Source organism: Tenrec ecaudatus, chromosome 6, assembly GCF_050624435.1.
Source record: "Tenrec ecaudatus isolate mTenEca1 chromosome 6, mTenEca1.hap1, whole genome shotgun sequence".
In the NCBI taxonomy this organism is placed as follows: domain Eukaryota; kingdom Metazoa; phylum Chordata; class Mammalia; order Afrosoricida; family Tenrecidae; genus Tenrec; species Tenrec ecaudatus.
Window position 1 is genome coordinate 4,507,569 of NC_134535.1, and position 27,831 is coordinate 4,535,399.

Sequence of the window (27,831 nt, forward strand, 5' to 3'; positions counted from 1 at the left end):
CAATCGGTGGACTTGAACCACTGACCCTGTGCTTAGTAGCCCAACGTCTACTCCATAGTATCAGGAAGAGATCATGGTATGTCTGGTGGGGCATGGAGACTGCTGCTGGTTAAAATTCCATCTTGGTGTTGAGCAGCAGAAATAACACAATTAAGACATGATTCTGATTTACAAGGTACTTTACTTATGTTGTCAGGACCGTGGAGTCTACTTTTGACTCGTAGCAACCCTAAATAACAGAGTGGGGTTTCCCCACAGGGTTTTCTAGCATGGGTGGGTTCAAACCACCAACTTTTTGGTTAGCAGCTGTGTGCTGAAATATTGCACTATCAGAGATCCACAGTTATTTGATACCAAACCCCCCTACCCCCAAATACATTACCACTGAGTCAATTCCGACTGATGCAGACTCTACAGGACAGAGTGGTACTGCCCCCACTGGGTTTATGAGGTTTTATATCTATACAGGAGACTGCTACTTCTTCCTCTCATGGGCTTGCGAGTGGGTTTGAACGGCCAGTCGGCACCCCAAGAGCTTAAGCACTGCAGCCCCAAGGCTCTTATAGCTGTTCATTCAAGATCATGGTTTTTTTTCTCTTTCATTTTACTACCTTTCAAGGTCATGGTTTGAGGTATGTTTTCAAGCCATACTGGACCCATGAGCATCAAACAATTCTTAAAATGACCAGGGCTTTCACTGCTCATGTAACTGGACCTGGGACACGAAGCAGCCTCTCCTTGTTGGGGCTCTGGCCAGCACCTAAAGAAGTCACATCACACAGCCACTTCAGGGCGCCTTTGCGGGGGGGTGCTGAGTGGGAGGCCAGGGGAGAGTGCTGGAGTTGATAACATCAAAGGGATCTCTTGGAATGCTTAAACAGAGTCAGAACTTGTAATTCATAGTGGGGAAAAAAGGATCCGATGCCACATTGGAGGAAAGGGGATATTTTAAAATTGTCCATGAAGAAGTAAAAACTCAAAGTCACGTTTTCCAGATACCTCAAGGCTCATTAACCAAAAGCCAAACTCATTGCCATCAAGTCAATGCTGACTCATAGCAACCCCTTGTGTGTTTCTGAGACTGTATAAGTGTTTACAGGAGGAGAAAGCTCAGTCTTACCCTCGAAGACTCACTAAAGAAGACTACAGCCACCTTTCCTTCTCCCAAACTCACTGCCACCGTGATTCTGACTCAACGTGACCCTATAGGACAGAGTTGAACTGCCCCCATGGGTTTCCGAGGCAGGTTCCCAATCCCTACTGGACTCCAGGAGCGTAAATCCATTCTTCAGGTCACTGGGGCACTTCACTCCCATGTGACTGGACCTGGGACAGGAAGTAGCCTCTACTTGTTGGGATTTAGGCAAGCACCCAGGGAAGTCCCACCCACTTCAGGGCACCTTTAGGGAGGCCTTTGAAGACTCTCCTTAAAGACCTTAAAAATGGGCCAGATGACCACATTTGGGGGCAGCTCAGCTTAAAGGGAGAAGAATAGGCGATGGACAACAGCATCAAACCCAAGAGGCTTCTGCAATATGGCAGAGTGGTTCCTATCAGACTGGGCCCTCCCACAGATAACCGTGAGCTCTGGATGAAAGAAAAAAATCCAATGACCGAAGGCAGTGGAGGACAAATGCAAGCAGGCAGAATCTAGAGGGAGCCCGCCTCGGAAAGGGTGACAGCGCCAGGTCCGAGTGCTCTCGTCTGCCCAGCTTTTAGCACAAGGGCAGGAGGACCCAAGACCCGCAGGCCTGGGGAGCCAGAGGGCTTTCTGGGACCAACTGCAGCCACGGGATTCCATGGGGGCATAAGATATGGGTAGAACTGAGCTAGAGCAGGGAGCCTCAAATTCTGGGTGTAAGCTCTGTCCAAAAGTCAACCCCTGAGCCCTAAGCAAGTGTGGGGTGAATGTGGGTTGGGGCTAAACTGAGCTGAAATGTGAACTTCCTCCCCATACAGGGGAAGTGTTTGCAGCTGGAGACCAACCAAGGAGGGTTGCCCACTCAAACAAAACAACACATGCCCACACTCTCCATCATAGTATGACTGAGTTCAGAGTCTCCACCAGAGAACGTTCGGGATGTCTAGACTACAATCCAGAAGCACATGAAGAACCAGAGGAATGTGTCCCTTCTTGAGAAAGGGGGGAAAAATCCACCAGTGGAGACTAGCACCAACATGATCAGATGTTGGAAACAGGAGACAAGGACCCCCGGCAGGACAGTCAGAGGCGCGTTAAGGCTCACCTGCTGCAACCCTAAGACAAAGGGAACATCTTGAGAGCCATCAGAGAAACATCATGGAAAAACCAGGTGGATTTAAAACAGTTGCTCAGCATCCAGAAAACCGACGTTGACTGAAGCTATACAGAAATTCCATGGTCACCCTACATGGCAGCGTCGAATTGGCCCCTGAGGTCTTATAGGCAGTGGGCCTGGTGGCATGGTGAGTGACAGGTTGGGCTGCTAACCACAGAGCCAGCAGTTCAAAGGCTATGGCTGCTCCGGGGGAGAAAAATGAGGCTTTCTACCCCTGTCCCAGAAACCCACAGGGGCAGTTCTACTCTGCCCCTAATAGGGTAGCTGTGGGTCAGAATGGCCTCGATGGCAGTGACATTGTTTGTTTGTTTCTTTTTAAATCTTTCCCATGGACTGCAGAGGAACAAACGAAACTGTCTTGGAGAAGTGCAGCCAGTAGGTTTGTCAGAAGCAGGAACAGTGAGGCACAGGCATCACAGGAAAGACCTGGCCTTCGATTACACCCCCCAAAGCCTCTCCTCTTCAGGCCGCTCCTCAAGTCTCTTCCTGATCCTCTGAGCTCCTGACTAGCCAACAAATGCTCTTTAAAGCCACTGCGGCAAAAGCACTGGTTTTACCTCAAACCAGTGGGACTGTGAGCTTCCTCACCTGAGCACTGTGGTCATTAGATAATTTCCTGTCAACTTGAAGATAGAGAAAAGTGCAGGGGTGGAGTTTAGCCTTTCAATCAGGTCACAGCCTGATGGTGACTCCTTGTGGGTGTGGCCTCAAAAGGAGGGTCCTGGGAACCTCTCTCCTTTCTCTCTGCCATCACCTTCCTGCTGGCGGGCCACTTTACGACCTGCCAGCACCCTGTGATGCTTCCACCACCAAAAGACTCTGCACCCACCGGCCTGTGAGACCTGTGATCTTCTTGCATTCTGCATCATTACATGTGGCTGCGTGAATCGGAAGAAGGACTTGTAGACTAATAACAGCCTTATGAACTTGAGTTGGACTGGGCTGCGATGTTTTCTCCACATGCTTTTTGATATACAGCTCTTTATCACACATATGTGAGTGTCTCTAGATTTGTTTCTCTAATCAACCCAGCCTAACACAAGTGCTGACCTGCCCACTCAGGTGCAGAGTACTGACTGCATGGTCGTCAGTCCAGTCCTGGTAGCCAGACAGAAGCAGACACTTGTCACTTCCTGTCCTTTCCCTCCTCCTGCCCTCCTCCAGGTCCTGCTCTCTATCCTCCCAGCCCAAATGCTGCTCTCCCTCCTGGGCAACCCAGGCCCTGACACAGTGCAGCAGAGACGTCTACTTCGAAGGGAAATCCCAGTCTCCACTCCTGGCAAACCAAAGGGCTACTTCAAAATTAAAACTGTCTAGGACATTCCAGAATGTTTCTGACCTTCAAGGCCCAGCTGGGGCCTGAGCTTCAGAAGCTCCAGGAAGGCCTGAGGGGTTGCTGCTGCTCCTGAGGCTGAGGCCGGGTCAGAGGGCGGCAGGCTCAGCCCTGGGTCTTGGCATGACTGTACCATTGTGTTCTTCACTGGGACACAAGGCCACCTTCACCAGAGCCCTGTGACCACATCTGATGGCCAGTCTCAACACCTAAGTCATCCCCCTTCCCCTCTCAAGGGGCCCCCTCAGAAGTGGCTGGTGTTAAGTCACCAAACTGTCGACCTCCATGTCCCCTCAACAAAAGCTCCCCACACCCGACGGCTGGGTTATTAAGAGAAAGCCAACCCCACCTCCCTCATAAGTACTGTGTCACCTGGTTAGAACTTTTCAGTGGAATGATTATGGAACAATGGGGTTCATTGATCAAGTCTGATATGCCAGGCACCCCTCGGACACTGAGCTGCTTCTAAGTCACCTACAAGACACCGAATGTGGTCCTCAGCCGCCCCTTGTTGGGACTCAACCGGAGGGATTCATTGTACTGCATCCTGGCGGGTGGGACATCAGCCTGCAGGGTCTTTTTCAGACTGGGCTATACACCTATAGGAGAGGAGGTTGGCGCCCTGCATTGGTTGGGACTAGCAGTCGGCAGGTGGGCAAGGAGAGAGCGGGCCAGGTCTCTGGTGGGGAAAGGAGCCAGTGCAGGAAGGAGGCTGGCCTGAAGCCGAGGCTAGCTCCTGCAGTGGGCCTCCTCCCCAACGGGCGCTGCTTGTGAGCCTGGGGCCGGGGTCCCAGGTTTGAAGGGGCGGGGCAGGAGCCACCTGACTCCTGGAAGTATAACCAACAGTTCAGTCCCAACCATGACACCATGACTGATTCCCTCCCGAGGGTAATGACACACCTGACACACTGCCTCCGCCCTGTGTGAGTCCCTCCCAGCCTGCCCCCTCGGGCCGTCTTCGGTCTCAGTGGGGGGGATGCCAAGGGCCACCCATGGAAACCAGATTCACATTGAGTAAGAGGGTTTTGTTTCACTGTACACGGACAAAAGCTCTGGTTACCCTGATTGACTTAGGCCACCCCTTTCTCAGGAAAGCTGCTTTCACCCTTCTTACGGAGAAAGGGTCTGACCTGTCTGTCCCACTGGGCATACTCAGCATGCATGCGGTTTTACCAAGTTCATAGCATTTGCGCAAACTCTTCCAAAACCTCTTGGCAGATTTAATTGGAGGATATACTGACTCAGTAAAAAAAAGGTCTGTTGATGAAAGCAGTCAGTAGCTTGTGAAATACTTTATTCTGCTCTGACTAAAAACTCCAGCTGTTACCCCCTATGAGAACTGCTTGGAAGTATTCATTAGTACGAATTAAACTGGTTTGGCCATGTTCATAGGAAAAAGACAAAATAGCTTTATCCCCGACCTCCAGCTGTCCCTGTCTTTGAAGGCAGCTCTGAGGTGAGTTCCACTCTGAGAGGCAAAGCCTGTCTGGCTGGTGGGTGGACGCAGGACGGTGTGGCTTAGGCAGGTGGGTGGGGAAAGATAAGGAGGTTCTTCGGTGGGCAACCTTAGTTCTGACTGAAGGGGTCGGGAAATGTCCCCATCCCACCCCCCAAAAAGACAACACTAACATACAACTGCCCCTGTGAGCTTCTGAGACTGTGTCTCTTTATGGCTCGGAGCAGAGCGCCTCATCTTTCTCCGGAAGTGAGGCTGGTGGTTTCAAACTGCTGACCTTGCAGTTAGCAGTCCAATACATAACCCACTCCATGGCCAGGGCTCCTTGTTACTTACAGAGTCACGAGAAAGACTCGGTTGGTTCTGCAGCAGCCCGTGGACCCTATCAGGAGGGCATCAAGAAGGTTAAGTGGAGGGTCGGTGAAAAACAGGAAGGCCCACCCCAGGATGGACTGGCACAGGAGCGGCTGCGACAACAGGCTCCAACACGGCAACGGTTGTGAGGGTGGGACAGGGCCACCCGGCAGTGTTTCCTTCCGGTGAACTAACTTAAGGGCACCTGTATAGGAGTTGCTAGTGAGGGCTCTTTAGAGTCTGGGGAGGAGCGCCGATCTCTTTCCCTACTCTTTCATTAGCCTCTGCACACATGCTGTTGTCGCAACGTGTCACAGACGTGTCCCTGAGCCTCCTCTGGGGCTGCAGTTGTCAGTGTGAATGGGCCGCTTCAGGGGTGACAATAAAACAGCAGCAAAGACACCTACTGGATTGTTGCTGGCTTTTCCTGCAAGGATGACTCTGGCTTTGACCTTGTTCATGTTAAAGTTCTTCAAGTAGGCCTCATAAATCCTCTTGGCAAGAGATTTCAGATCTGCCGTCTCAGAGTCTTCTACATCATGGTCACATGTCAGAATTTCTGCTTTCAATTTGGCTTTTTCAGACCTGGGCATTCGTCCAAAACGAATTGCTGGGGGTGGAAGGGTGGGAAGGGGGAGATGGAATAATGGGAGACAAACAGAAATGAACAACACAGTGGTGGAAGCAACACAGACGGTGACTAATGGCTGAATGATGGGCTCAAACCAGGAGTTACACTACAAATGAAACCCGACAGCAGAGGCCACACCCTGGCTCATTGCTACTCAACTCACACTTTTGGAGAGAGAACAAAAAATTCCAAAATCATATACAGACATTTACACACCATAGGGGAACACCATTTCTCATTTCATTAACTAATTCACTGCCATCAAGTCCCTTCCGACTCATGCGACCCTATTGAACTGGGTATGAACTGCCCCGCTGGGTTTCTGAGACTAGAAAGCTTGACAGGAGTGGAAGGCCTCATCCTCCTGCAGCGCGGTTGCTGGTTTCAAACTGCAGACTCTGCGGTTCACAGCCCAACACCCAACCCATGACACCACGAGCGGATAAGTTAAGGTTGTTATCAACTCTTAGCTAGACAACTGAGCCCGTAAGAGGCGGACCACGAGCCTGAGAACGAGTCTACGGATCATGTCCTTATCTTTCTCCAGAAGGTGAAGGTCAACTCAAACGAACGAGTAATTTAGTCTACATTTGCTTCTTAAAGTACCGGGTGGACTTAGTTGCCCCTGAGTTGATGCTGACTCCTGGCGACCCCATGTGTACGGAGAAGAACTGCTGGGTTTTTAAGGCTGGAACCTTCCAGAAGATCACCAGACCCGTGTCTCAAGGCACTTGTGGGTGAGTTACTAGCGGTTGGCACTTGGCCATTCCCGCCATGTCCTACGGATAACGTTCTGGCATGAGCCTTAGCAGGGCTGCTATCTAGAATGAAAGTCAGTGCGAGGTGCGTCCAAAGCTCTGTGGGAAAGCAGAATGAGGAGATCATGGGATCCCATGAATGTCTGAAGCCTCTTGTACAGTAACATGTTGGAAGCGACACGCTTCCCATGTAGGATTTAAATACGATATCCAATTGGTTTCAGAATTTGGGTCCCAGCCTTAGCTAGCACTGACGGGCTAGCGTTCACTGCAAGGTCCTGCTGAATCCTGGCTATTCCAGACTCACCTTTGGTGATTAACATGAGCAGGACAGAGCCTGCTCATTTGAAAGGCAACCAAGTCCACCCCCGCTCCCCCCCCCCCCCGCCACTACCGGCTCACAGAAGGGAGACTAGCTGAGGGGCAAGTGGGGAGGCGTGGTGCTGGCCTTACCTACCATTATGTGACATCCCCACTGAGAGGCACTTGTGGAAACGACAATATTGGCACTTGTTTCGATTCTTTTTCTGAATCTTGCAATTTCGGTCGCATTTGTCATAAACCAGCTTTAGCCGAATAGTCCGACGGAAGAAACCCTGAGAGAGAAAGAGTAATACACAATTCGTGGCAGGCTCTGGGACAGGGCTGGGTGGCGTTTCCTTCTCCCGTGCACAGGGTCTCTACTGGTGGGAACCAACTGCAGGGCCACAGACCACAACAACATGAGCCACTGATAAATGTGCCACTACGTCATTCCTGCTTCTGGTGGCTCGTGTGGTGTCTCCTAAGAGGAAGGACATTCAAGTCTGGTGTAATTAGGACAAACTGAAAAATCTGAAGCTTGACTTTTGAACCCAACCAACAAAAACTTAATAGTAGCATGGCCCAATTCAAAGGAATTTCACAATGTCCCCATCTGACGTGAGCAGGTACGATTCCAGTTCTCCAGAGTCCCTTAGTCCTAGTAAGACTTCTAACAAATGCACGTTTACCCCCTTTTATGTGGGACTTTAATCTTGGAAAGGAATATTAATTCCCTAAAAATATTATAGTAAAAAGGAAACCAAGAATAAATAATTTCTTGCTTCAAAAGAAACTCTTAAACTTTACCCTGGTAGAAAAAGTCTTATTGTTAAGCCCACAAAAAGCAAATAAACTCAATACCATCCAGTCAATTCCAACTCAAAGCAATGCTGTGAGCTGGGGCAACACGGCCTCTGTGGGTTCTGAGACTGCAGTTCTCTGTGGGAGTAGAGACCTCACCTTGCTCATGATGTCTAAACCCACAGCACCCAAGATAAAAGACCTGAAGAAAACAGCCACTCTGTAAGTAACTTTTTTTCAACTGACTTTACAGCTTTTGGGGAGAAACTCAGGATGGAATTTATACTTGCTGGGCATTTTTTTCTGGATCTCAAAAAATATTTTATTTTTTGATGCTGAAAATATCCACAGCAGAACACACACCCATTCAATTATTTCTTTTCTCCCCCTCCCACCCCATGTAATCACTTTTGTAGGTATAATTCTGTTTGTATACTTTCAGAGGGGGGACCCCCAAAAATCTAGAGCCACCCCCCTCAGCTAGGTATTTAATTTTTTTTCACAAAACAACCATATCACCTTCAAAGTACTCTCCATTATACCTAATACAGTTTGTTATATTTTCAATTCCATTCTTGGAAACAGTTTTTCAAGCTCATCTGTTTGGATGGCTGACAGCACCTCCCTTGGTTTTTCCTTCACCTCTTCTACTTCATCACACTGCTGTCCTTTCATGTCCCTCTTCATTCACAGAAACACAAAGAATTCGCACTAAGTGAGGTCCGGTGAGTCAGGGGTGTAGGGCAAGAGAGGCATGGTTTTTGTTTTCACAGAAACTGGCGCTCCGAGATGGTGGCATGAGATGGTGCACTGTAGTGGTGGCAAAACCAGTCCCCCATCTGCCATAAATCAGGCCATTTTTGTCACACACTTACACAATCTTTTCAGAACCTCTACATGGAAAGCTTGACTAATAGTCTGACTTGGTGGAATGAACTCCAAATGCACCTCCAGTCATTCGGGAAGTTGACAGATGTCTAGAACGAGGTTTGGCATCAATCGACATTTCATCTTTTTCGACATGAGAAAAACCCTCGGACACTTGAGTTTTCCCCATAGTGCTGTGTACTTATAGGCTGTGTTCAACATCACAACAGTCTCTGCGGCATATTTCCCCAGCAAGAAACAAAGTTGCATAGCCGCAGACTGTTCTCTTAAATCGTCCCTCACAAAAACTGAGGCTTGAGTGAAACTACAGAAAATTCACTGTGACCACAGAGAACCTTCCCAGGCTGCACCACTGGGTGCACTAACCCAGAGCAAGTTGCGCAGTGCTCACCTAGCAGGAAAAATGTGTACTACAAAAGCTCCGCTCTGCCCGGTGAAATTCTGTTTTTCTGGGGGGAACACTCTTGTATGTATGTATGTTTGTACACTGATGAATGGCCATCCATCTAACCCTCCCTGTCCAAATTGTTTCTTTTCCATTCCCATGAACTCACCCCTACCCCACTCCACCCCAAACATTCTGATCAGGGCTTTGGAGTTGGTGTTGTCCAATGGGCCTCAGATGATGAGTTTTTTAAAGAGCACTGAGTTCATGGCAGACGCTCTTTAATCACCTAGATGAACCTTTGTTTAGTGGTAAGAAGACTTCAGGAGCTGTTTCTGGTTGAAGGTTTAAAGATGATCTCAGAACAATAGTTTCAGGAGTTCACACAGCTTCCCTGGCTCCAGAAAGTCTGGATTCCATAAAATTCTGTTCTACATTTCTCCCCTTTGGATCGGGATTCTTCTATAGAACTGTTGATGAAAGGTGTTCAGTAGTGGTTTGCTTTGGTATTTCATCCTCTTTGCTTTTAAACCACTTTTTCCGATTTCTGGTGCGGGAGGGTTGCCTGCCTCAACTAAGGAGATTGTCATTCTTGGGGATGAAAAAGGCAGGCTGGTGCCCTCACCTGCCATATTTAGGTGAGTTTGTAAAGGGGGATGGCCTAATATGTAAGGGGTTGGAAGAGGAAAGGCCAAAGAGAGAACTGGAAACCCGAGGGTGCAGGATCCTCTGACTAATGCGGCCTGTTTTCCCTCCAGACCGGGCCTTGTTGGGGTGGAGCAGATGTGTGAGTGCATGGTTTCATGGCTGTGGCAGGATTTCTGATTTCCACCGAATACTCAGACGACCACACCTGCTGTGCTCAGTGCCCATTCGGCACCTAAGCTGTCAAGGAGATGGAACACTAAAGGCATGTGACTCAGCAGACATCCAGGATGGAACCGGGTGTGATTCTTCCCAGCCTGTGCTGGAAAACCACAGAGGGGCCCATGGTCCAGTTGGCAGAAGACTTCAGAGACAGGACCTTGAGGACTCAGGGTCCTGGTTAGGAATTCTGAGCAGGTCCAGGGACTTGCGACTCTTGTCATGGGCTAGTGGGAGGAGGATGTGCAAACACTTGCCGACTCAGCCACGGTGGCCGTGGACCTGCAGGAAATGATGGCCGGGAAGTTAGGGGAAGTCAGAGGAGACAGTCACGGTTTCTGTCCCCGCCTGGCTGCTGACTGTAGGATCCCAAACAAGACATTACACCTCGGCCTACCGGTCCCTGACTCTGGAGGTCCCAAATGAAGGTGGACAAAACTCTGACCCTGCATTCAAACAAAGGGGCTGTTCTTCATGTAGTTCATTTGCGTTCATACTTCACCCAGCTCTGCCCAAGTACCAGCATGTCTCACAGACTGTAGAGACGCTCTTTGGATAGTTTAGCCAAGTTCCCATGAAGTAACTCCAGTGAGACACCATGCCATGGTCTCTCACCACCCCTCTGCCGCCTGCGCTCCAGTGTGCACTGTACCTTGCAGCCTTCACAGGCATGCACCCCGTAGTGGTAGCCAGAGGCCTTGTCCCCGCAGATCCTACATTCAATGTTCAATGCCCTGCTGGACGGCTCCTCTGCGCTGCCAGGAATCACAGGACAGTTTACTGATGAAGGGCTTGAGGCTGGGGACAGGGTATCTGGGGAAGAGAGGACAGATTCATGAGTGTTCAAGGCATTGCCAGCCTGTGTCTAAGTCAGACTTAAGAGACAGTGGTTTGGCGTCTGAGGTATTTCGTGATGAGGTGCGAGGTAGCCTGCAGATCTGTCCCCTTTCTGAGTCACCTGAACCCCCTTGTACTCCTCTGCCTACTGCTGTGCTGCGGCCCCAAGGCGCTTCCTTGCTTGCTCCTGTTCAACTCTTTCCTGGGCTTTGGATCACCAGTCATGCAGCTGTGTCACAGATAGCTCCATCGGGAGGGCTCCCTCAACCTTCCCTGTCCCTCTGACGTGTCCAACACAGACTCACGTTTGCTTCCTTCCAGGTCTCCTGCAATGGTGAACTCAGCAAATGTCACCAGAACAAAGTCTCATGACCCACAGGGGCAACACCTTCAGTACAATCAATCAACCCCAATGAATGAAAGGACAAAAAAAGGAAAGTGACACTGAACTTCATTCAAACGAAAGACTTCTACCGTGAAGAATGAAAACTCAGGACACAGACGAGGAACGAGATCCTTGTCTGATAAGGAACTTGGATGCAGGATACACAAAGAACTTCCCCAACTCCACCGCAAGAAAACCAACACCCCCAAGACAAAATGAGCAAAGTGATCACAAGGATCGATCTAAAAAAAAACCCTCTCAGGGGGATGAGCATTAGAAAAGTGGGCGAGGGGCGACAGAGGACGATGTAAGCTGTGGAAATAATAACCTATAACTTATCAAGAGTTCATGAGAGAGAGTGTGCAGGGGAGGGAGGGGAAGAAATGGGGAGCTGATATCAGGGGCTCAAGTGGGAAGAAAATGCTTTGAAAATGATGATGGCGGCATATGTGCAAATGTGCTTGACACACTGGAGGAATGCATGGATGGTGATAAGCGATGGAAGAGCCCCCAATAAAAGTATTTTTTTAATGGGCAAAAGTTCTGAACAGGCACCTCCACAGAGATGTTACAGAGATGGCACTTCAACATGTGAAAACATGCTCAACGTCAATTGTCAGGAGGGAATCGTGAATTATAAAAACAGTGCGCTACCTCTACACAACTGTGAAGACAGCACACAGAGCGAGGACACCAGGCAGGTCCAATGGCCTCCAGGCAGTGAGGATGCCGTTGGGCTAGCGAGACCCAGCAGCTCGAGTGCTCAGAGCCGGGAGCTGATGCACAGGGTCTGCAGAGGGCCGCTCTGGAGGGAGTCTTCAGCTGAATACTGACCAGCGTCTACCTGTCAAGTGGCTACCTGCTGGGGAAAGAACCACCCAAAATAATGAGCGGGAATGATAGCAGGATTCCCATAGGTTTGTCTGTCTTCTTCTTCCCACCACAGGCAGAAGCAAGTCTCCAGTTGTTGAGCCTCAGGTAAAGGATTAATACTGAGGCAAAATTAGCTTGAGAATAGACACTGTTCTGGTCCCATCTAGCAAAGTTTAAAATCAAGATCAAGCATTTTCCAAGTAACATCACCATTTCCCCAAGCAAAGCCCAAGAAGCTTTATACAAATACAAAAGTATCCATCACTCAACAAAGTTTACAATCACGGGAATCCAATAAAAACTCTCAAGGCACCCCCAAATATAGGAAGATAGGAACCTTGATCAGGAAAAAGAAATCAACGCACTAAAAACTGACCCAGAAATGACAGAGATGATAGAATTTGTAGGCAGGAATATTTTTTAAAACATTACTGTGACCATGTTTCAAATGCCTAAGATGCTAGAAGACTGAGCATGTGAGGTACAAACAGAAACGGGGCTCGGGGAGGGAGAAGGGAGGCATGCTTCCAGAGAGGGAATGAAAACTACAATATCCGACGTGAAAAACACACTGGGGTAGGTTAGGAGTAGATTAACACTGTCGAAGAAAAGACCAAGAAACTTGCAGACAACAATCGAAACTCTACAAAATGGAACGCACAGAAAGATTGGGAGAACAAAATCAGCACACTTTTAGCGATCTGTCAGGTCACTTCAAGGGGCCCAATGTACATATAATTGGCGCTCCCAAAGGAGCAAGAGGAACAGGGATCAGACAACCCTTTGAAGACCTAATAGCCTAAAGACCTAATGGCCTAATGTTCTCCCATTGTGACGAAAACAACAAGCTCGCTGATTCCAGCAGCTCAGTGACCCTCAAGGGCCAGAAATATGAAGAAAACTACGTGGAGGCACCTCATAGTCAAGTCTTGTCAAACCAGCGATCAGGGAAATCTCATCAGCAGCCCAGTAAAGGGACATGCAGAGAAACAGAAATAAGGACGGTATCTACTTTCTTATAGGAAATAATGGAAATGAGCAGCAGATGGGCTGAATGTTTAAAAGTTGACAGGGGAAAAAAAAAATCTGCCAACCTAGAATTAGGTACTCATCAAAAATTACTTTCAAAAATGAAATTAAAGAGATGTTAAAATGAAACAAAATATCAGGGAACAAATTACAGATTCCCCTTACAGAAAACGTCACAGGGAATACTTTAGGCAGAAGGAAAATGATAACGAAAATCTGGATTCCCCTAAAGGAAGAGCGAGCAAGACCAGGCAGTTATGTGGGTTGTTGCTAGGAGATGATGAGTTGGCTCTGACTCAGAGGAGCCCTCCTGCCCTGCAGAAGGAAGCACTGCCCAGTTCTGTGTCACCTGCACACTTGCCTGTGTGAGCCGCTGTGGAGTGCCTGCCCCCGCGACCAGCCCGTCTTCTGGAACTGCAGCAGGCAGTTTCCCTGCAATGTTTCCCCGGCTGTTCTTTCAGAAGTGGACTTTATTCTTCCTAGTCTGTCTGCGTCTGGAAGGCCCACTGTAAACGGTCCACCAAGGGGACTCTGCCGGTATTGGAAGTACTAATGACAAAGCTCCCAGCATCATCGCACAAGGCACCAGTGTGACAGCATCGTCGCACAAGGCACCACAGTGTGACAGCGTCATTGCACAAGGCACCACAGTGTGACAGCATCATCGCACAAGGCACCACAGTGTGACAGCGTCATTGCACAAGGCACCACAGTGTGACAGCATCATTGCACAAGGCACCACAGTGTGACAGCATCGTCACACAAGGCACCACAGTGTGACAGATTGACAGAGGTGGTGGAGTATGTGGGTACATATAAAGAAGTATCTGTGTTCTTAAATTCTTTGAAAGGCAAAAGACTGTGTAAAGTTAAGACGACAGTAGATGTAAACCCCAATATACCATGAGGCTCGTAGCATTCTGTCGAAACGAAATGTTGACAGCAATACCACAATGCCAGGAAGGGAAACCTGGAAGTGTACTGTCATGAGGCTCTCATGCAACATGCGAAGTGGTGCCCCTTTAACATTGACATAAACTCTAAAGCAACCACTAAAATGGATAAAGCACACAAAAGAGATAAAACAGAAGTTTTAAAAATCCAACTAATCCAAGAGAAGACAGAAAAAATGGAAAAAATCTCCAGAGAGGTTAAATGGAGGCCAAGGTAATAGCTTTAAATCAACCCATAAAATTAGGAGGAAAGCAAAAGAATGGAAAAAGACATAACGTGTTGACACTGGTCAAAAGAAGGCCACAGTGGCTCTAGTCATATCAGACATAGTAGAGCACAGAACAAGTAAATTTATGAATGACCAAGAAGATTATTTCATAATGATACAATAATGAGGATATAACAAAACTAAATGTATATGCACCTAATAACAGAGCTTTAGAATATAAAAGCTGACAACTGTAAAGTCAAGTCCACAATTATTTCAATACCTTTCTCTCAATAATTACATAAATTAGGCAGAATAAGAGTAAAAAAAAGATGGAAGAGTTAAAAAACAGTATTAATCAACCTGTTCTAATTGACCTTTACTTATGGAACATTACAGCCCCAAACAGCAGAAGATACATTCTTTCTAGGCACAAATCAAACACTGACTAATGTAGATCTATTCTGGGCTATAAAACGAGTTTTGATAAATTTTAAGCGATTTAAGGGACGCAACCTTTCTCTGCCTATAATGGAATTAAATTAGACAATAATAACAGAAATGTGTCTGGAAACACTAGAAAATTTGGAATGTTAATAACACACTTGTAACTAATCCATGGATGCAAGACGAAATCAAAAGGGAGATGAGAAAATGTTCTAAACTGAAAGGAACTGAAAACAGATTAAACAGCTGTGTATATAGCAGGGAAGCAGTCAAACCCACATGGAAGAAGCACGCCAGCCCGTGTGATCATAAGGTATTGATGGGATCGGGTATCAGGCATCAGAATACCCAAAACAAACTACCAACGAGGTGGGTAGTAGTGGAGACCCAAAGCCCATCTGTAGGAAATTGGACATCCCCTCACAGAAGAGCCACAAGCAAGGGACCCAGGGTGCAGTACAGCACCGACAAAACACAAAACATTCCTCTAGTTCTTTAATGCTTCCTCTCCCCCACTCTCATAACCCCGGTTTTATCTCACAAATCTGGCTAGACTGGAGCATGTACACTGGTACAGATAAGAGCTGTCGACACACGGAATGCAGGACAGATAAACCCCTCAGAACCAATAATGGGAGTAGCGATACCATGAGGGTAGGGGGAAGATGGAGGGAGAAGGGGAGAAAGGTGGAACTGATTGCTATGATCGATGTACAACCCCCCTACACATACCGAGGACAAACAACAGAAATATGGGTAAAGGGAGACAGCTGAAAGTGTAAGACATGAAAATAATAATGTTATAATTTATCAAGGGTTCATGGGAGTGGGTAGGTGGGGGAGGGAGGGGAAAAAAGAGGAGCTGATACCAAGGGCTCAAGTAAACAATGTTTTAAAATTATGATGGCAACATATGTACAAATGTGCTTGATACAACTGATGCATGGATTGTTGTAAGAGCCCCAAGTAAAATGATTTATTAAGAAAAAAAAAAGCTATGGCAGGTGGTAAAAAATATAGTTGGAAACTTACAACCAACCACAAATGACCAGAATAGAAAAGAAAAACTTTCTTTTTAAAAAAAATATTTTTATTGGGAGCTCTTACAACTTTTTTGAAAAAAAAAAGTTTAAATCGTTTTATTAGGGGTTCATAGAACTCTCATCACAATCCATCCATACATCACGCATTTGTACAGTCATTGTAAAGCATATTTGTACATTCATTGCCCAAAAAACATTTTCAAATAAATGGCTTCTAATCGATTCGATGATAGTGGATTTTTCAAAATATCTGTAGTTTGTCTTACCAATGTTTTGTGGTTTTCATATTTTGTTGTATTTATCATTAAATATTCCACATTTTTGATGCTACTGTAAATGGAATTTTGAGTTTCCATATGTGCTTGTTCATTGGTATGTACATAGAAATAAAATTGATCATTGTATGCTGGTCTTGCACCTTCCTCACGAGGGACTAGAATAATCCTAGTATGATTCTTAGCAGACACTTGTGTAACTCATGCGTGTCCACAATGTTGGGGGCTGGTGGTTTTACATGAACCAAATCCTATTGAATTTATCATTAAGCTTGTCAATTTTCATTCAACACTCCTTTCCAACTGGATTCACGTAGATGCATCAAGAGCCAGTTCATGGGCCCTGTGGAGGTTCCATGGTAGAATTCTTATCTTCAGATCTTCCTGGCCATCTTATGCACACCTACTGCCCATCTGTCAATGCAGGCTTTGTTGTCTAGACTAACACTAAGAAAAGCCTGAAGATCTACTTCGTGGAAACCCTAGATGGATGACAGGGTCCGATCTGCAGCCCACCAACGTGATGACTCAGGCATCGGCGGCATTTTGCTCCACTGTGCACGGGTCACCGTGACGTAGGGCCAACTTAGAGGCAGCGAATGCCAACAATCCCACAGGATGAAAGCCACAATGGACCCGTGTCCCTCTGACAGCCATTTGGCTGGCTTTCTGCTCCTCACCACTAGCCACCGTGCTGCAGAGCATATCCTGGTCTATGTCTCCTCTGATACAGGGCGAGAGTCTCTCTGGGAGTGGTTGCCGTGGGCTGGTGGGGGTACGTCCAGACTGTCTCCATAAAGGGTTGGTCAGTGGGTATGTCCCCAACAAGCCTAAGGGCTCCCTCTCTTCACCGTCACCGAATACACAACCATCACAATGATCTTCCTGGAGTTGGCATAAGCAAGAGAAAAGAGTTGGACAAGGGAATACTGGAGTCCTTCCTCCATGTGGTGCAGGAAGAGTCTTCTCCCCACATTCCTCCGGGCACCAGCCCCCGATGTCCATCCTCGGAGGAGAACGCCATGCACACAGCCTGTTCAATGCCTACTAACTCTTCCTCCTGGCTCATCAAAACCCAAGTTCTTTAGTCCCAACCCACACCCATGTCCACCTAGGAGCCTTGACCAGCCTGGTTTGCTCCAGACGGAGCTTGCTTCAAATCAGGCGAGGTTCCCACCACATCCTCCGAGGTTCGCTTGGACACTGCCTGGAGAGAAGAACTTCTTCCCCAAAGACACCACAGGCTACCTGACTAGATCCCCTGACTTGTTGTTTGTAGCTGCTTTGACTTGTTTGTAGCTGCTTAGACAGCCGACCTTGAATGAGCTTGGCTGCTAACTGGAAGCTTGGAGGTCCTTGTCCCACCAGAAGACCTCTGAAGAAAGGGCTGGCTGGGACTCTAACACACATGGGGTCGACCTGACGGCAGCAGGTTTTTGCCGGGCCTGATACCTGATGGGTTGTTTTTTTAAATCATTTTATTGGGGGCTCTTACAGTTCTTGTCACCATCCATCCATTGTGTCCAACACATTTGTACATATGTTGCCATCACCATTTTCAAAACATTATTTTTCTACTTGAGTCCTTGATATCAGCTCCTCATTTTGCCTCCTCTCCCATCCTCCCTCCCTCATCAACCTGTGATAATTTATAAATCCTCCCCCCATGTCTTACATCAGCCACTGTCTGCCTTCACCCACTTTTCTGTTGTCCATCCCCATAGGAAGGGTTTATATGTAGATCACTGTGATAGGTTCCCCCTTTCTCCCCCCACCTTCCCCTTACCCATCTCAATCTCTATTCTCCTGAGGGGTTTATCTATCCTGTATTCCCTGTGTTGAGTTCTTATCTGTACCCGTATACATCCTCTCATCTAGTCAGATTTGTAAGGTAGAACTGAGGTCATGATAAGTGGGGGTGGGAGGAAGCATTACAGAACTAGAGGAAAGTTGTATGTTTCATCAGTGCTATTCTGCACTCTGACTCACTCATCTCTTCCTTGTGACCCTTCTGTAAGGGATATCCAGTTGTTTACTGATGAGCTTTAGGTCTCCACTCTGTGCCCCACACCATTCACATTAAAGATTTTTTTTTGTCCTGGGTCTTTGATGCTTGATACCTGATCCCATTGACACCTCATGATCACACAGGCTTGTTGGCTTCTTCCATGTGGGCTTTGTTGCTTCTGAGCTAGATGGTTGCTTGTTTACCTTCAAGCCTTTAAGATCCCAGATGCTATATCTTTTGATAGCCGGGCATCATCAGCTTTCTTTACCACATTTGCTTATGTACCTGCTTTGTCTTCAGTGGTCATGTCCAGAAGGTGAGCATCATAGAATGCCAGATTATTAGAACAAAGTGTTTTTGCATTGAGGGAGTACTTGAGACGAGGCCCAATGTCCACCTGCTACCTTAATACGTAACATATCAACATAAGTACATAGATCTATTTTCCTATCATTGTATATATTTACATATGTACATGCCTGTATTTAGATCTCTATATGTGTCCTTTGTCTCCTAGTTCTTTCCTCTATTTCCTTTTACTTTCCTTTTGTCCTACTATCATGTCCAGCCTTCATTTGGGTTTCAGTAATTCCTCTCGGTTACATTGCCCTTGACTAAGCCCCACCAGGTATCCTACACTCTTCTCTCCACCTAATGGAGTTCTTAATGCAAGATGGGACGTAGGTAGGTGGTTACAATAAACTTTCGAAAAGCCATAATCAGAACCTTTTTAAAATGCAGCTGGACGGCCGTAACCGAGGCCTGAGCAGCCTTTGGTTTGTGCACAGTTCTCAGAAGGCGTTCCCTGCACAGCGATACCCAGAGGATACATGTCCAACCCCCGGGCACGTGATGGACTGCTTGAATGGTGTGAATGTCTCTTTGCAGAAAGATGTGCTTTTGTCTGTTAGTCTGCCCACCTGCCGAAGGGAAGGCATTTCTGGACAAAACTTGCCAGGAGACCACTTACTCACCTGTCATCACGGAGCAATGCGAGCCGGGACCGCTCCCTAAGTACTGATACTCCGTGAAACTAAAGCTTCCGGAGCTGTCCTCCCCGAGGGACTGGGAGATCTCCTGGATGGTGCCCATTTCCTGCAGGAATTCTTCGGACAGCGGGCTCTCGAGGTCATCCGCCTCAAGCGGGGACAGCGGGCAAATGGGGCTTTCCAGGTCTACCATCTTGATGGACAGTGTGGGTCACGCCACCCCGAGCCAATCTGCAGGAGGAAAGAGAAGGAATGGGTCATATGGACCAATGAGAATGTGAGTTTCTTTCCGAGCCGGAAGACACACCCAACTTCCCAAAGAGCAGGCTTCAGCCATCTTTCCTCTGCCTGACTCGCAGAGAGCCCGCTAAGAAAATAGGAATGCTGAAGTCACTCCACTTTGAGGCACCCACGACAATCCCAGCCTTGTCCCCCCGTGTGTCTCAGGGACCACTGTGCGCCCAGAGCTGCTCCCAGGCTGGAGCATGGCTGAAGCCGCTCTCCTTGGTACCCACTCGAATGGGGAAATGGGCCATGGCCCGAGAAGCATGCAGGGGATATGCTGGGGTCCACCTGGGGACTGGGCTGATGTCCCTGGGGAGAGCACGCAGACAAAGTGAGCAGCGGTACAAAGGGCCTGGGGTAGACGCACACCATTGTGAGGACCAAAGACATAAGAATGGGGGAGGATGAACCCACTCTCACATGATCTCCTGAACCTCTAGGGTCCCCCAACACCCACCGCCACCCAGTCCATTCTGGCTCACAGTAGCCCAGAGGGCAGAGCACAATTTCTCCGTAGACCATTCTCTCATGGGCCCTTCACTGCTCAGGGCAACGCTGCGCACTGCCTCCAGGACGCCTTACGAATGTCACCCTGCACAGCTATTCCTGGAAAGTTACTGCACGACAGCAAATGTTGAAGGCACCCTGGGCGCAGTAGGTAAAAGGATTCTGCTTCCCAAAAGGTTGGTGGTTCTTACCCACCAGCTGCCCCAGGAGAAGAAGATGTGGCAGTCTGCTTCCGTAAAGCTTACTGCATTGAAAACCCCACAGGGACCTTATTTTCTGCCCTGCGAGGCTGCTACAGGTCAGAACGGACTCGCCGGCACCAGGTTTGGTAGTGGGGTAGCATATAATCCTCATAGTTTTACACAGTCTACCCAGGTAAGTACCCACACCATGCTGGGTCGGTTCAACTAGCGAGTTAAATACCCCATCCACATGGTGCGGTGACAAAACAGGTTCCACTGACAGCGACCTTGCACACAACAGAAGGCAACGCGGCCCTGTCCTGAGCCGTCTGCACAGTGGCTGCAATGTTTGATGCCCCTATGGTGGGGGGTCTTCCTCTTGTTCACTGCCCTTCTCCTCTACCAAGCAAGCTGTCCTTCTCCACGGCCCGGGCCCTGCAGAACTCCTGAGATTTTGCATTCTCAGTAACAAGTATGCAAGACAAAAGCCGTTGTCCAGCGAGGCCCTCTGAACAGAGAGGCCAGTTGTCACACCAATCAGAGAGCAGCTGGTCTTTGCTCATCCGAAATGGGGGCACAAAGCGGGGGCTCTTCAGAAGCGCTAAAGAAACAGGGTAAGACCATACAGGATGAGCCATGGAGACGTGAGGCGGGGCAGTGAGTCCAGGCCAGCTCTGGCACTGGCCCTCTTCCTATCCACTGTAAATGCCACACCTGCATCCGCCTGTCACCCCTCACAGGGAAAGGAGATGGAAGTTGCACGTTTAGTTCTTAGTAAAGGACCATCTACCCAGGGTAATGCCCCGCTGAGAACCATGAAGCACAATGATAGGTCAATGAAAACCAATCAAACAGATACAGAATTTCTTTCACTGCTGGTTGGCTTCCTAGACTCACTCAAAGCACGCCCACAGCTGGCAAGTTGATTCCGACTCGACTCGCAGTAACCTAGAGGACAGCGCAGGTCTGCTCCCTGGGGACCCCAAGGTTAGCGCTCTTCACAGGAGCACGCACAGAGAGCCTTGGCTTCCCCCCTGGGAGGCTGATAGGCTGGAACCTCCAACCTTGCAGTCAGCAGTCCCTCATGGCACAGCCCACTGTGCAATAGAGTGAGACGCTCCTTGGCCCTGCACCATCCCCAGGACCGGCCACAGACCTGACCATTGCGATTCAGAGCGTTGGGTGCCTGACTTTTAAGAGCAGACTGTCAAGCCTTTCTTCCTTGTTCATCTGGTCTGGAAGCTCCACCCAAACCTGTTCAGGATCATAGCTACCCCCAAGCTCCACTGACGGGTAGATGGTAGCTGTACACGGGCTTGGCATGGAGGCCAGGTCTCTGGCGTGGAAGGGAGAATTCTACCTCTGCGCCACTGTTCTGCAGTCCTTCAGGGTTGGGAGTGTCTCTGGCTAATCTCCATATCCATCCTTCTGCCGCAAGCTCCTGCTCACGTGGAGCTCAGTGCTTGGAACACGGCGGGTATGGGCCCATGACTTCCTCTATGAAGAACCAGGCAGCCTTCTGGGAGAACTCACTGGGTCCTGTCTCAGTCTTCTGGGTGGCCACATGGCCCATGTGGTTGGTGTGTGACAAGCCCGAGGGATGCTCTGTAGGAAGAGCAGGCGGCACTTCTCAGAGTGAATTACACCTCAGGGACCGCATAATAAACCCTGCTGGAGGAAACACCTGAGCAACTATTGTGTTGCTATTGGTTCCCACGGAGATGGCACCAGCTCACAGCCACCCTCGACCTTCCAGAAGCAGGCAGCACAGGCCTGGTCACACACCAACCTTCAGCTGGTCTTAGCGGGCTTAACCATTCGTGCCACCTAGGTGAGAAGGAACAATGCAGCCTCAAATCAGTCGGAGAGACCATGCCAGGAAGGGTGGTTTGCAGAGCAGAAGCAACCGCTTGTCTGTACATTTCTCCAGGGCCAAGGCCTGCTCTCTCTCAAGGCCTTGGCAGTTGGGCTGGTGGGGCGCAGGGGCAGGCACTCAATTGAGAAAAGGAATGCCTGTGCGCTGAGGAAGTTAGGGAGATAAAGGAGAGCCCGTGCAGGGGCAACCTGAGAAGCAGCAGGTAAGGGCCTGGGAGAGCACCTGACACGATGGTGAATTCGGAAGCCCCTGAAGAACAAGTATCTCTAGAAGAAAGGATGACTCAGATGAATCCAAAAGAGCCCAGGTGGCGTAGTGGGATGCACTGAGCTCCTAACCACAAGGTCATCGGTTCAAACTCACCAGCTGCTCCATAAAGATGTACAGTCTTGGAGCCCTCCAGAAAGGTGTCATTGGCTCAATTACAACTCTCATGTAAGGTGGACATGCACTCAGCAGGGACCAGTCCCTGGAGAAGGACACCCTGCTCAGTGAAGCAGAGGGGCAGTCCAAAAGAGGAAGACACCGCCCCCTCCCAAGAAGGACTGCCCCAGTGGCTGCAACTATGGACTCATGCACAGTAGCGGGTGTGAGACTATCGCAGGAACCGGCAATGCTTCCTGCTGCTGTCTGTACGTGGGTCACTGTGAGCTGGGGCTGACTGGACAACACCTGGCAACAATCACCACCACTCTGGATCCAGTGACGAAAAGGCAAAAGGCAAACCGTCTGTCCATTGGCAGGGTGGCAGATAGGACACAATGAGTTGGTTGTTCGATTTCCCGCCACCTTGACTCTGCACGCGTCACCTTACAGTTGTCTGTCTGCTCCTTAGACATTGTATGCAATAGCTGGGAGTCCACTTCAGTTACGTGGGCTGGAGCTGGATTGAGAAGAACACTTCCGAGCGAGCAAAAGCAAGCCCAAAGCCCTCTGCCCCGTCACCACCACTCACTGCACAGGATTAATGGTTCCCACTTGCAGACGACTCACGAGCTAACGAGGCGAGTCTGGAAACTGCCAGGACACTCACCTGAACAGAAGACACAGGTCAGAGTCAACACAGGAACAAGAGCAGGAGACTATGCATGTCAACGCGGGAGAAAGGTGACAGCCAAGAAACCTTTGGGGTCAGCCCATAGAGTCCTACAGGGCCCTGGGGTCCTATAGAGTCCTCACCCAGCAGCACTGACTAGGTGCCAATGGGCTTGTTTTGAGTATGCATTGTAATGGATTCAATCCAGCACATCCAACACCCTGCTCCCAGCACACAGGTTTAACCAGAGGCCTCTAGAGCTTTCCCAACAACATCTAAGGCAGTCCCATGTGTCATTTCATAATCAAAGGAATTTGGGCGAGGTGAAAAATGAGTTAAAGGTCCAACGTGGGCCATAATAGTAACTCCGAGCCTCTGTACCTTTACCTTCCAAGCAGCCCAAGGAACGCTCCCCAACCGTTACCAAGGTCAAACACCTCCAGGTTTCATACAAAGCTCCCTCTACAGCATCGGTCCCACTTCCATTCCCTGTCCAGTGCTCCAAGGGAGCTGCGTGTTGGGACACCAACCACAACATCAATTCAAAACACCAGTGGTTTTCTACTCCTGTCAAGAGATACCGTGTCAGAAATCAGCAGAGGCAGTTCTATCCCGCCCTGTACGGTCCCCATACGTCACAATCGACTCAAGAGCAGTACATCTATCCTGCGCTTCATTTTCCTGAATGTGTGTCGCTATGGCTCTGTGGGTGCAACACCAACAAGTGGAGGAGAGAGCTGGCTTCCTTTGATGTCACCGAGTCAGCGGAGGAGAAGCAGGAGCTGTGCTCAGACACAGCAAGAACAGCGGGCCTGGACCTGGGCCTGAACACAGGCAGGGTGCAAGGGGCTGGCCAGCTGTGAGGCTGAATGCCGCGACATTTCCTGGGGACCTTCTATGACGAGCACTTTGATAGAATTCGATGGCAGACAGGAGTTCCCTGTTGGGACAGTCCACTGGGGGCACCTGGACAGACAGGCCTGGTGACGTGCTCCTGCAAAGTCCCACACACAGCCATGCAAACCCCAAGGAGCAGCCCCTCTCTGTAGGCAGGGTCACTGTGAGTCGGAATCGAGAGGGCGGCGACAAACCACCGGAACAACACGCCGCGCGCAGGTGTCCCTGAGCGGTGCCAGCTTTCCCGTTTGGCTCCAACAGGCAGGGTGCGGTGTCCAAAGGCCGCTTAGACATACTTGGCAATCTGATGCCCTCAGAACCACCCACTGGAAACCCTACAGCAGGTCCTCCTCGGACACACTAGCCACCGAAAACCCAACAGCACAGCTCTACCCGACACACGGTGTCGCCCTGAGTGGGGAACACGATCCGAACTGGTGTCATCGGTCAGGTGACCATGTCCAACAAACCTCGGAGGGCTGCCCACTTCCCGAGCCAAAGTGACCATCACAATTGGGGTGAGAGTCGATGTTTTAGGAACATTCAGAACACACACTAAGCAGTCACCTGAGCTATGAGTGTGAGGTCACCTGACTCCTGAAGGAAGCCGGGGCTCGGGGCTGTAAGCGCAAGTGGAGACGCCCGCCTAAGAGCAGTAGGGTGGGCAGCAGGAGCAGAGTGAGGGCGGTAACGTCATGTCCACGAACACCCCTCACCTCTCCCGTACCAGGCAGGGCAGGCAGCATCACTGCACCAATGCAGAGGCTCAAAGAGGCAAGGACTCGCCCGGCAAACAGGCAGAGACTCCGATCAACAAAGACTGCAGATGCAGCCTGATGCATCCTGGGACACAGGGACTCCGGGAGGGGCTAAGGAAGGCTCTGTAAAGGACGGCACTCACAGGGACTCCTGAGAGGCGACTAGAAAGAGGCGATAGGGACAGTTTGAAGCAAAGGCTGAGTACCTGAAACGCACACCTAGAGCTGAGCCATGGCGAGGGCCCTGTCGGAGGACAGGCCAACCCGGGGCCCCTCGCTTGGACGGCTATGTGGCTGACAGGTGACTACAGAACAAGTCACTCCAAATGGAATGCGAAGACCATGGACGGTTCCCACAGACTTTCTGAAGCTCTCTCCCATTCCAGAACAAAGCCTTCCCCGTCTGTCATCACCCTCACCGTCACCACTATGTCCATTCATCTCGTCGAAGGCCTTCTTCTTTCACCCTCTTCTCTAACAAGCATGATACCTTTCTCCAGGGACTGGGCTCTCCTGATCACAGGCCCAAAGGACGTGAGACACAGTCTCGCCATCCTGGCCCCTAAGGAGCATGCTGGCAGTCTCTTCCCCAGACAGACGGATGAGTTTCTTTTGGCAGCCCATGGCACTTTCAAAATTCGTCTCCACGGGGAGGAGACGAGCCGGTCAGGGTGCGATGTAGCAAGGATGAAACATACAACTTTCCCCTAGTTCTTAAATGCTCCACCCCCACCCACTATCATGATCCCAATTCTACCTTAAAAATCTGGCTAGACCAGAGGATGTACACTGGTACAGAAAGGGACTGGAAACACAGGGGATCCAGGACAGATGATCCCTTCAGGACCAGTTCTGAGAGTGGTGATACTGGGAGGGTGGAGCAAAGCTGGGGTAGAAAGGAGAACCGATTACAGGGATCTACATATAACCTCCTCCCTGGGGGACAGACAACAGAAAAGTGGCTGACGGTAGACGTCAGACAGTGTAAGATATGACAAAATAATTTATAAATTATCAAGGGTTCATGAGGGAGTGGGGAACGGGGAGGGAGGGGTAAAAATGAAGAGCTGATACCAAGGGCTCAAGTAGAAAGCAAGTGTTTTGAGAATGATGATGGCAACAAATGTACAAATGTGCTTGACACATTGCGATAAGCATTGTACAAGCCCCCAATAAAATGATTTTAAAAATAATTTTTAAAAATAAAATTATAACTATGAAAAAAATATATTCATCTGCAGCATAATTGAAATGCATCCATCAACAATCAGTGCTCATGGAAGCAGCCATCAAGGGATCAGAGGACGGACGCACTGCTCTGGGTCAATCTGTTGCATGAGACAGACCTCTTCCAAGTGCTGAAAAGTAAGGATGTTACTTTGAGAACTCAAGCGCCCCCTGACCCAAGCCAGGGCATTTTCAATCGCGTATGAAAGTCGGACAGTGGATAAGGAAGAACTCATATGTCGGCATATATGGGGTGGCGGGCTGCTCTGGGGTCGCCTCATTTGTACACCCGGCGGTCGGTGCTGGCTGGTGGCTGGGTGGTCTTGACCACAAGTTCTTTCCTCCTTACAGCGGCTAGCCCAGGCTGCCGCAGCAGCGACGGCACCCCAGGCGGGAACAGCAGGGCATCTGCAAGCCTCAGCCGGAAGTTCTGCAGTAGAGGCCAGTCCAGATTCAGAGGTATGGATGCTCCACTCCTGGTTGGGAGGACACTTCAAAGAACAGGGGACTGGGTGTGTTCCGCCAGAGAGGCGCGTGGAAGGAGCAGGAGCTGCAGCAAGAGGGAGACTCGGAGCCCATCATGAGAAGCACATGACAGAGCCTGGGCTTTACTTACAGGTGTACTTGAAGCAGGAGGGATCCTGGGAAGATCCGCATCAAGGCTGCGCCGGCAGCAGGCAGGGTCTGGATTTAAAGGAAGGCAAGGCCCACTGAAGGGCTGTTGTGACGGTCACAGTCAGCAAGGAGGCCAGCTCCGGGTTTTGGGAGGCAGGATGGAGCCCCAGAGAGATTTGGGTATCAGTGGGGATGACCTCACACATGGGCTTGGGTGACTGTGGGGAGGGGGCCGGGGGGGTGAAACCCAGAACCGTTGGAAAAGAGTAGGTTTGGGGTGTGGGGACCGCTGAGGCTGGGGCAGACGAAGGTGTATCTTTCAGCGAGTGTTGCAGTGTGAAGCGGCCATCCGAGGGCCTGGCTTCAGAAAGCTCCTGCAAGAATCCCATCATCTTTCACAACTCCGTTTTCCCACACATTTTCGATGCCTCCTAGGGCAGGCTCGGCCTCTTGGAACCTCATTTCCTCCTTTGGGAAGGAAAACACAAAACCAGACAGTGCCTCCGGGTCGGTTCTGACAACGGCACGGCCATGCGGCCAGAGAACTGTGCCTCCTACGACTTCCAATGGCTGACCTTGCAGAAGGTCCCTGGGAGGTCAGGTGGTTACTTGGAAAGGATGGCCCCCCCAGGTGCCCCACAAGGCCTCCTGGGATCTGCTTCTGAACGGGCACAGCCTGAGCGCCCCACATAATGAAGTTTGACTCTTCCCGTGCCAGCATGCTATGAAGTGGATCCAACCCGCTGCCATTGCGCTGCCATTGCTTGTCAATATCGGGCAGGAGGTCACCGGGCCTTCCGTGCGCCGCCCTGCTGGGCAGATTTAAGCAGAAGACCTTTGGGTTCAGGGTCCAATGATGACTGTAAAGCCACTGCCGCCGAGTGCTCCCCCTCTGCCTCACGGGGAGCCCATGTGCCTGTCAGAGCACCACTGGGTCTCCACTGGCTGTTTTGGGGAACTCGATCACCAGGCTTGCTTGTGGGGTGCCTCTGGGTGGATCAGAAAACCTCCAACCTTCTAGTGAGCAGTTGAGAGTATGGACCACGTGCATCACCCAGCGACCCCCGCGGAGGCAGGATGGTCCAGTGGCGGTCGCCATGCTCGCTTTGCCTCACCAGCAGGGTCCCAGGAGGAGGTCATGGAGGCCAGTCCAATGCTCAGGGGAGGGGGGAGGGCAGAACTACAGACACACCCCTTGACTGTGTCACCTCAGCACCTGGAATCTCTTTTTTAAACGCTGTACCTTTGTTCCTAATACCTACCTGACCAGGTTGTCCAGAACATTTGGGGACAAGCGGGCACCGGGAGG

The 27,831-nt window shown here is 49.8% G+C and overlaps 1 protein-coding gene and 1 long non-coding RNA gene across 3 annotated transcripts in view; one reads left to right on the forward strand and one right to left on the reverse strand.

Moving 5' to 3' along the window:
- The window catches only part of LOC142451788 (uncharacterized), a 33,093-nt gene extending 21,427 nt beyond the window's left edge, over positions 1–11,666 (forward strand). The window contains exon 3 of the long non-coding RNA XR_012784996.1: positions 11,250–11,666. This is a non-coding gene — a long non-coding RNA (uncharacterized LOC142451788). The remainder of the gene's footprint in view (positions 1–11,249) is intronic.
- PPARA (peroxisome proliferator activated receptor alpha) overlaps positions 1–27,831 on the reverse strand; it is a 72,649-nt gene that overhangs the window by 14,055 nt on the left and 30,763 nt on the right. For both annotated transcript variants that reach the window (XM_075553500.1, XM_075553499.1), the window contains exons 2-5: positions 19,125–19,370; positions 10,744–10,904; positions 7,308–7,446; positions 5,869–6,071 (exon numbers count right to left, since the gene is read on the reverse strand). In XM_075553500.1, the coding sequence (XP_075409615.1) occupies positions 5,869–6,071; positions 7,308–7,446; positions 10,744–10,904; positions 19,125–19,332 (711 nt within the window). In that variant the 5' untranslated portion in view covers positions 19,333–19,370. The remainder of the gene's footprint in view (positions 1–5,868; positions 6,072–7,307; positions 7,447–10,743; positions 10,905–19,124; positions 19,371–27,831) is intronic.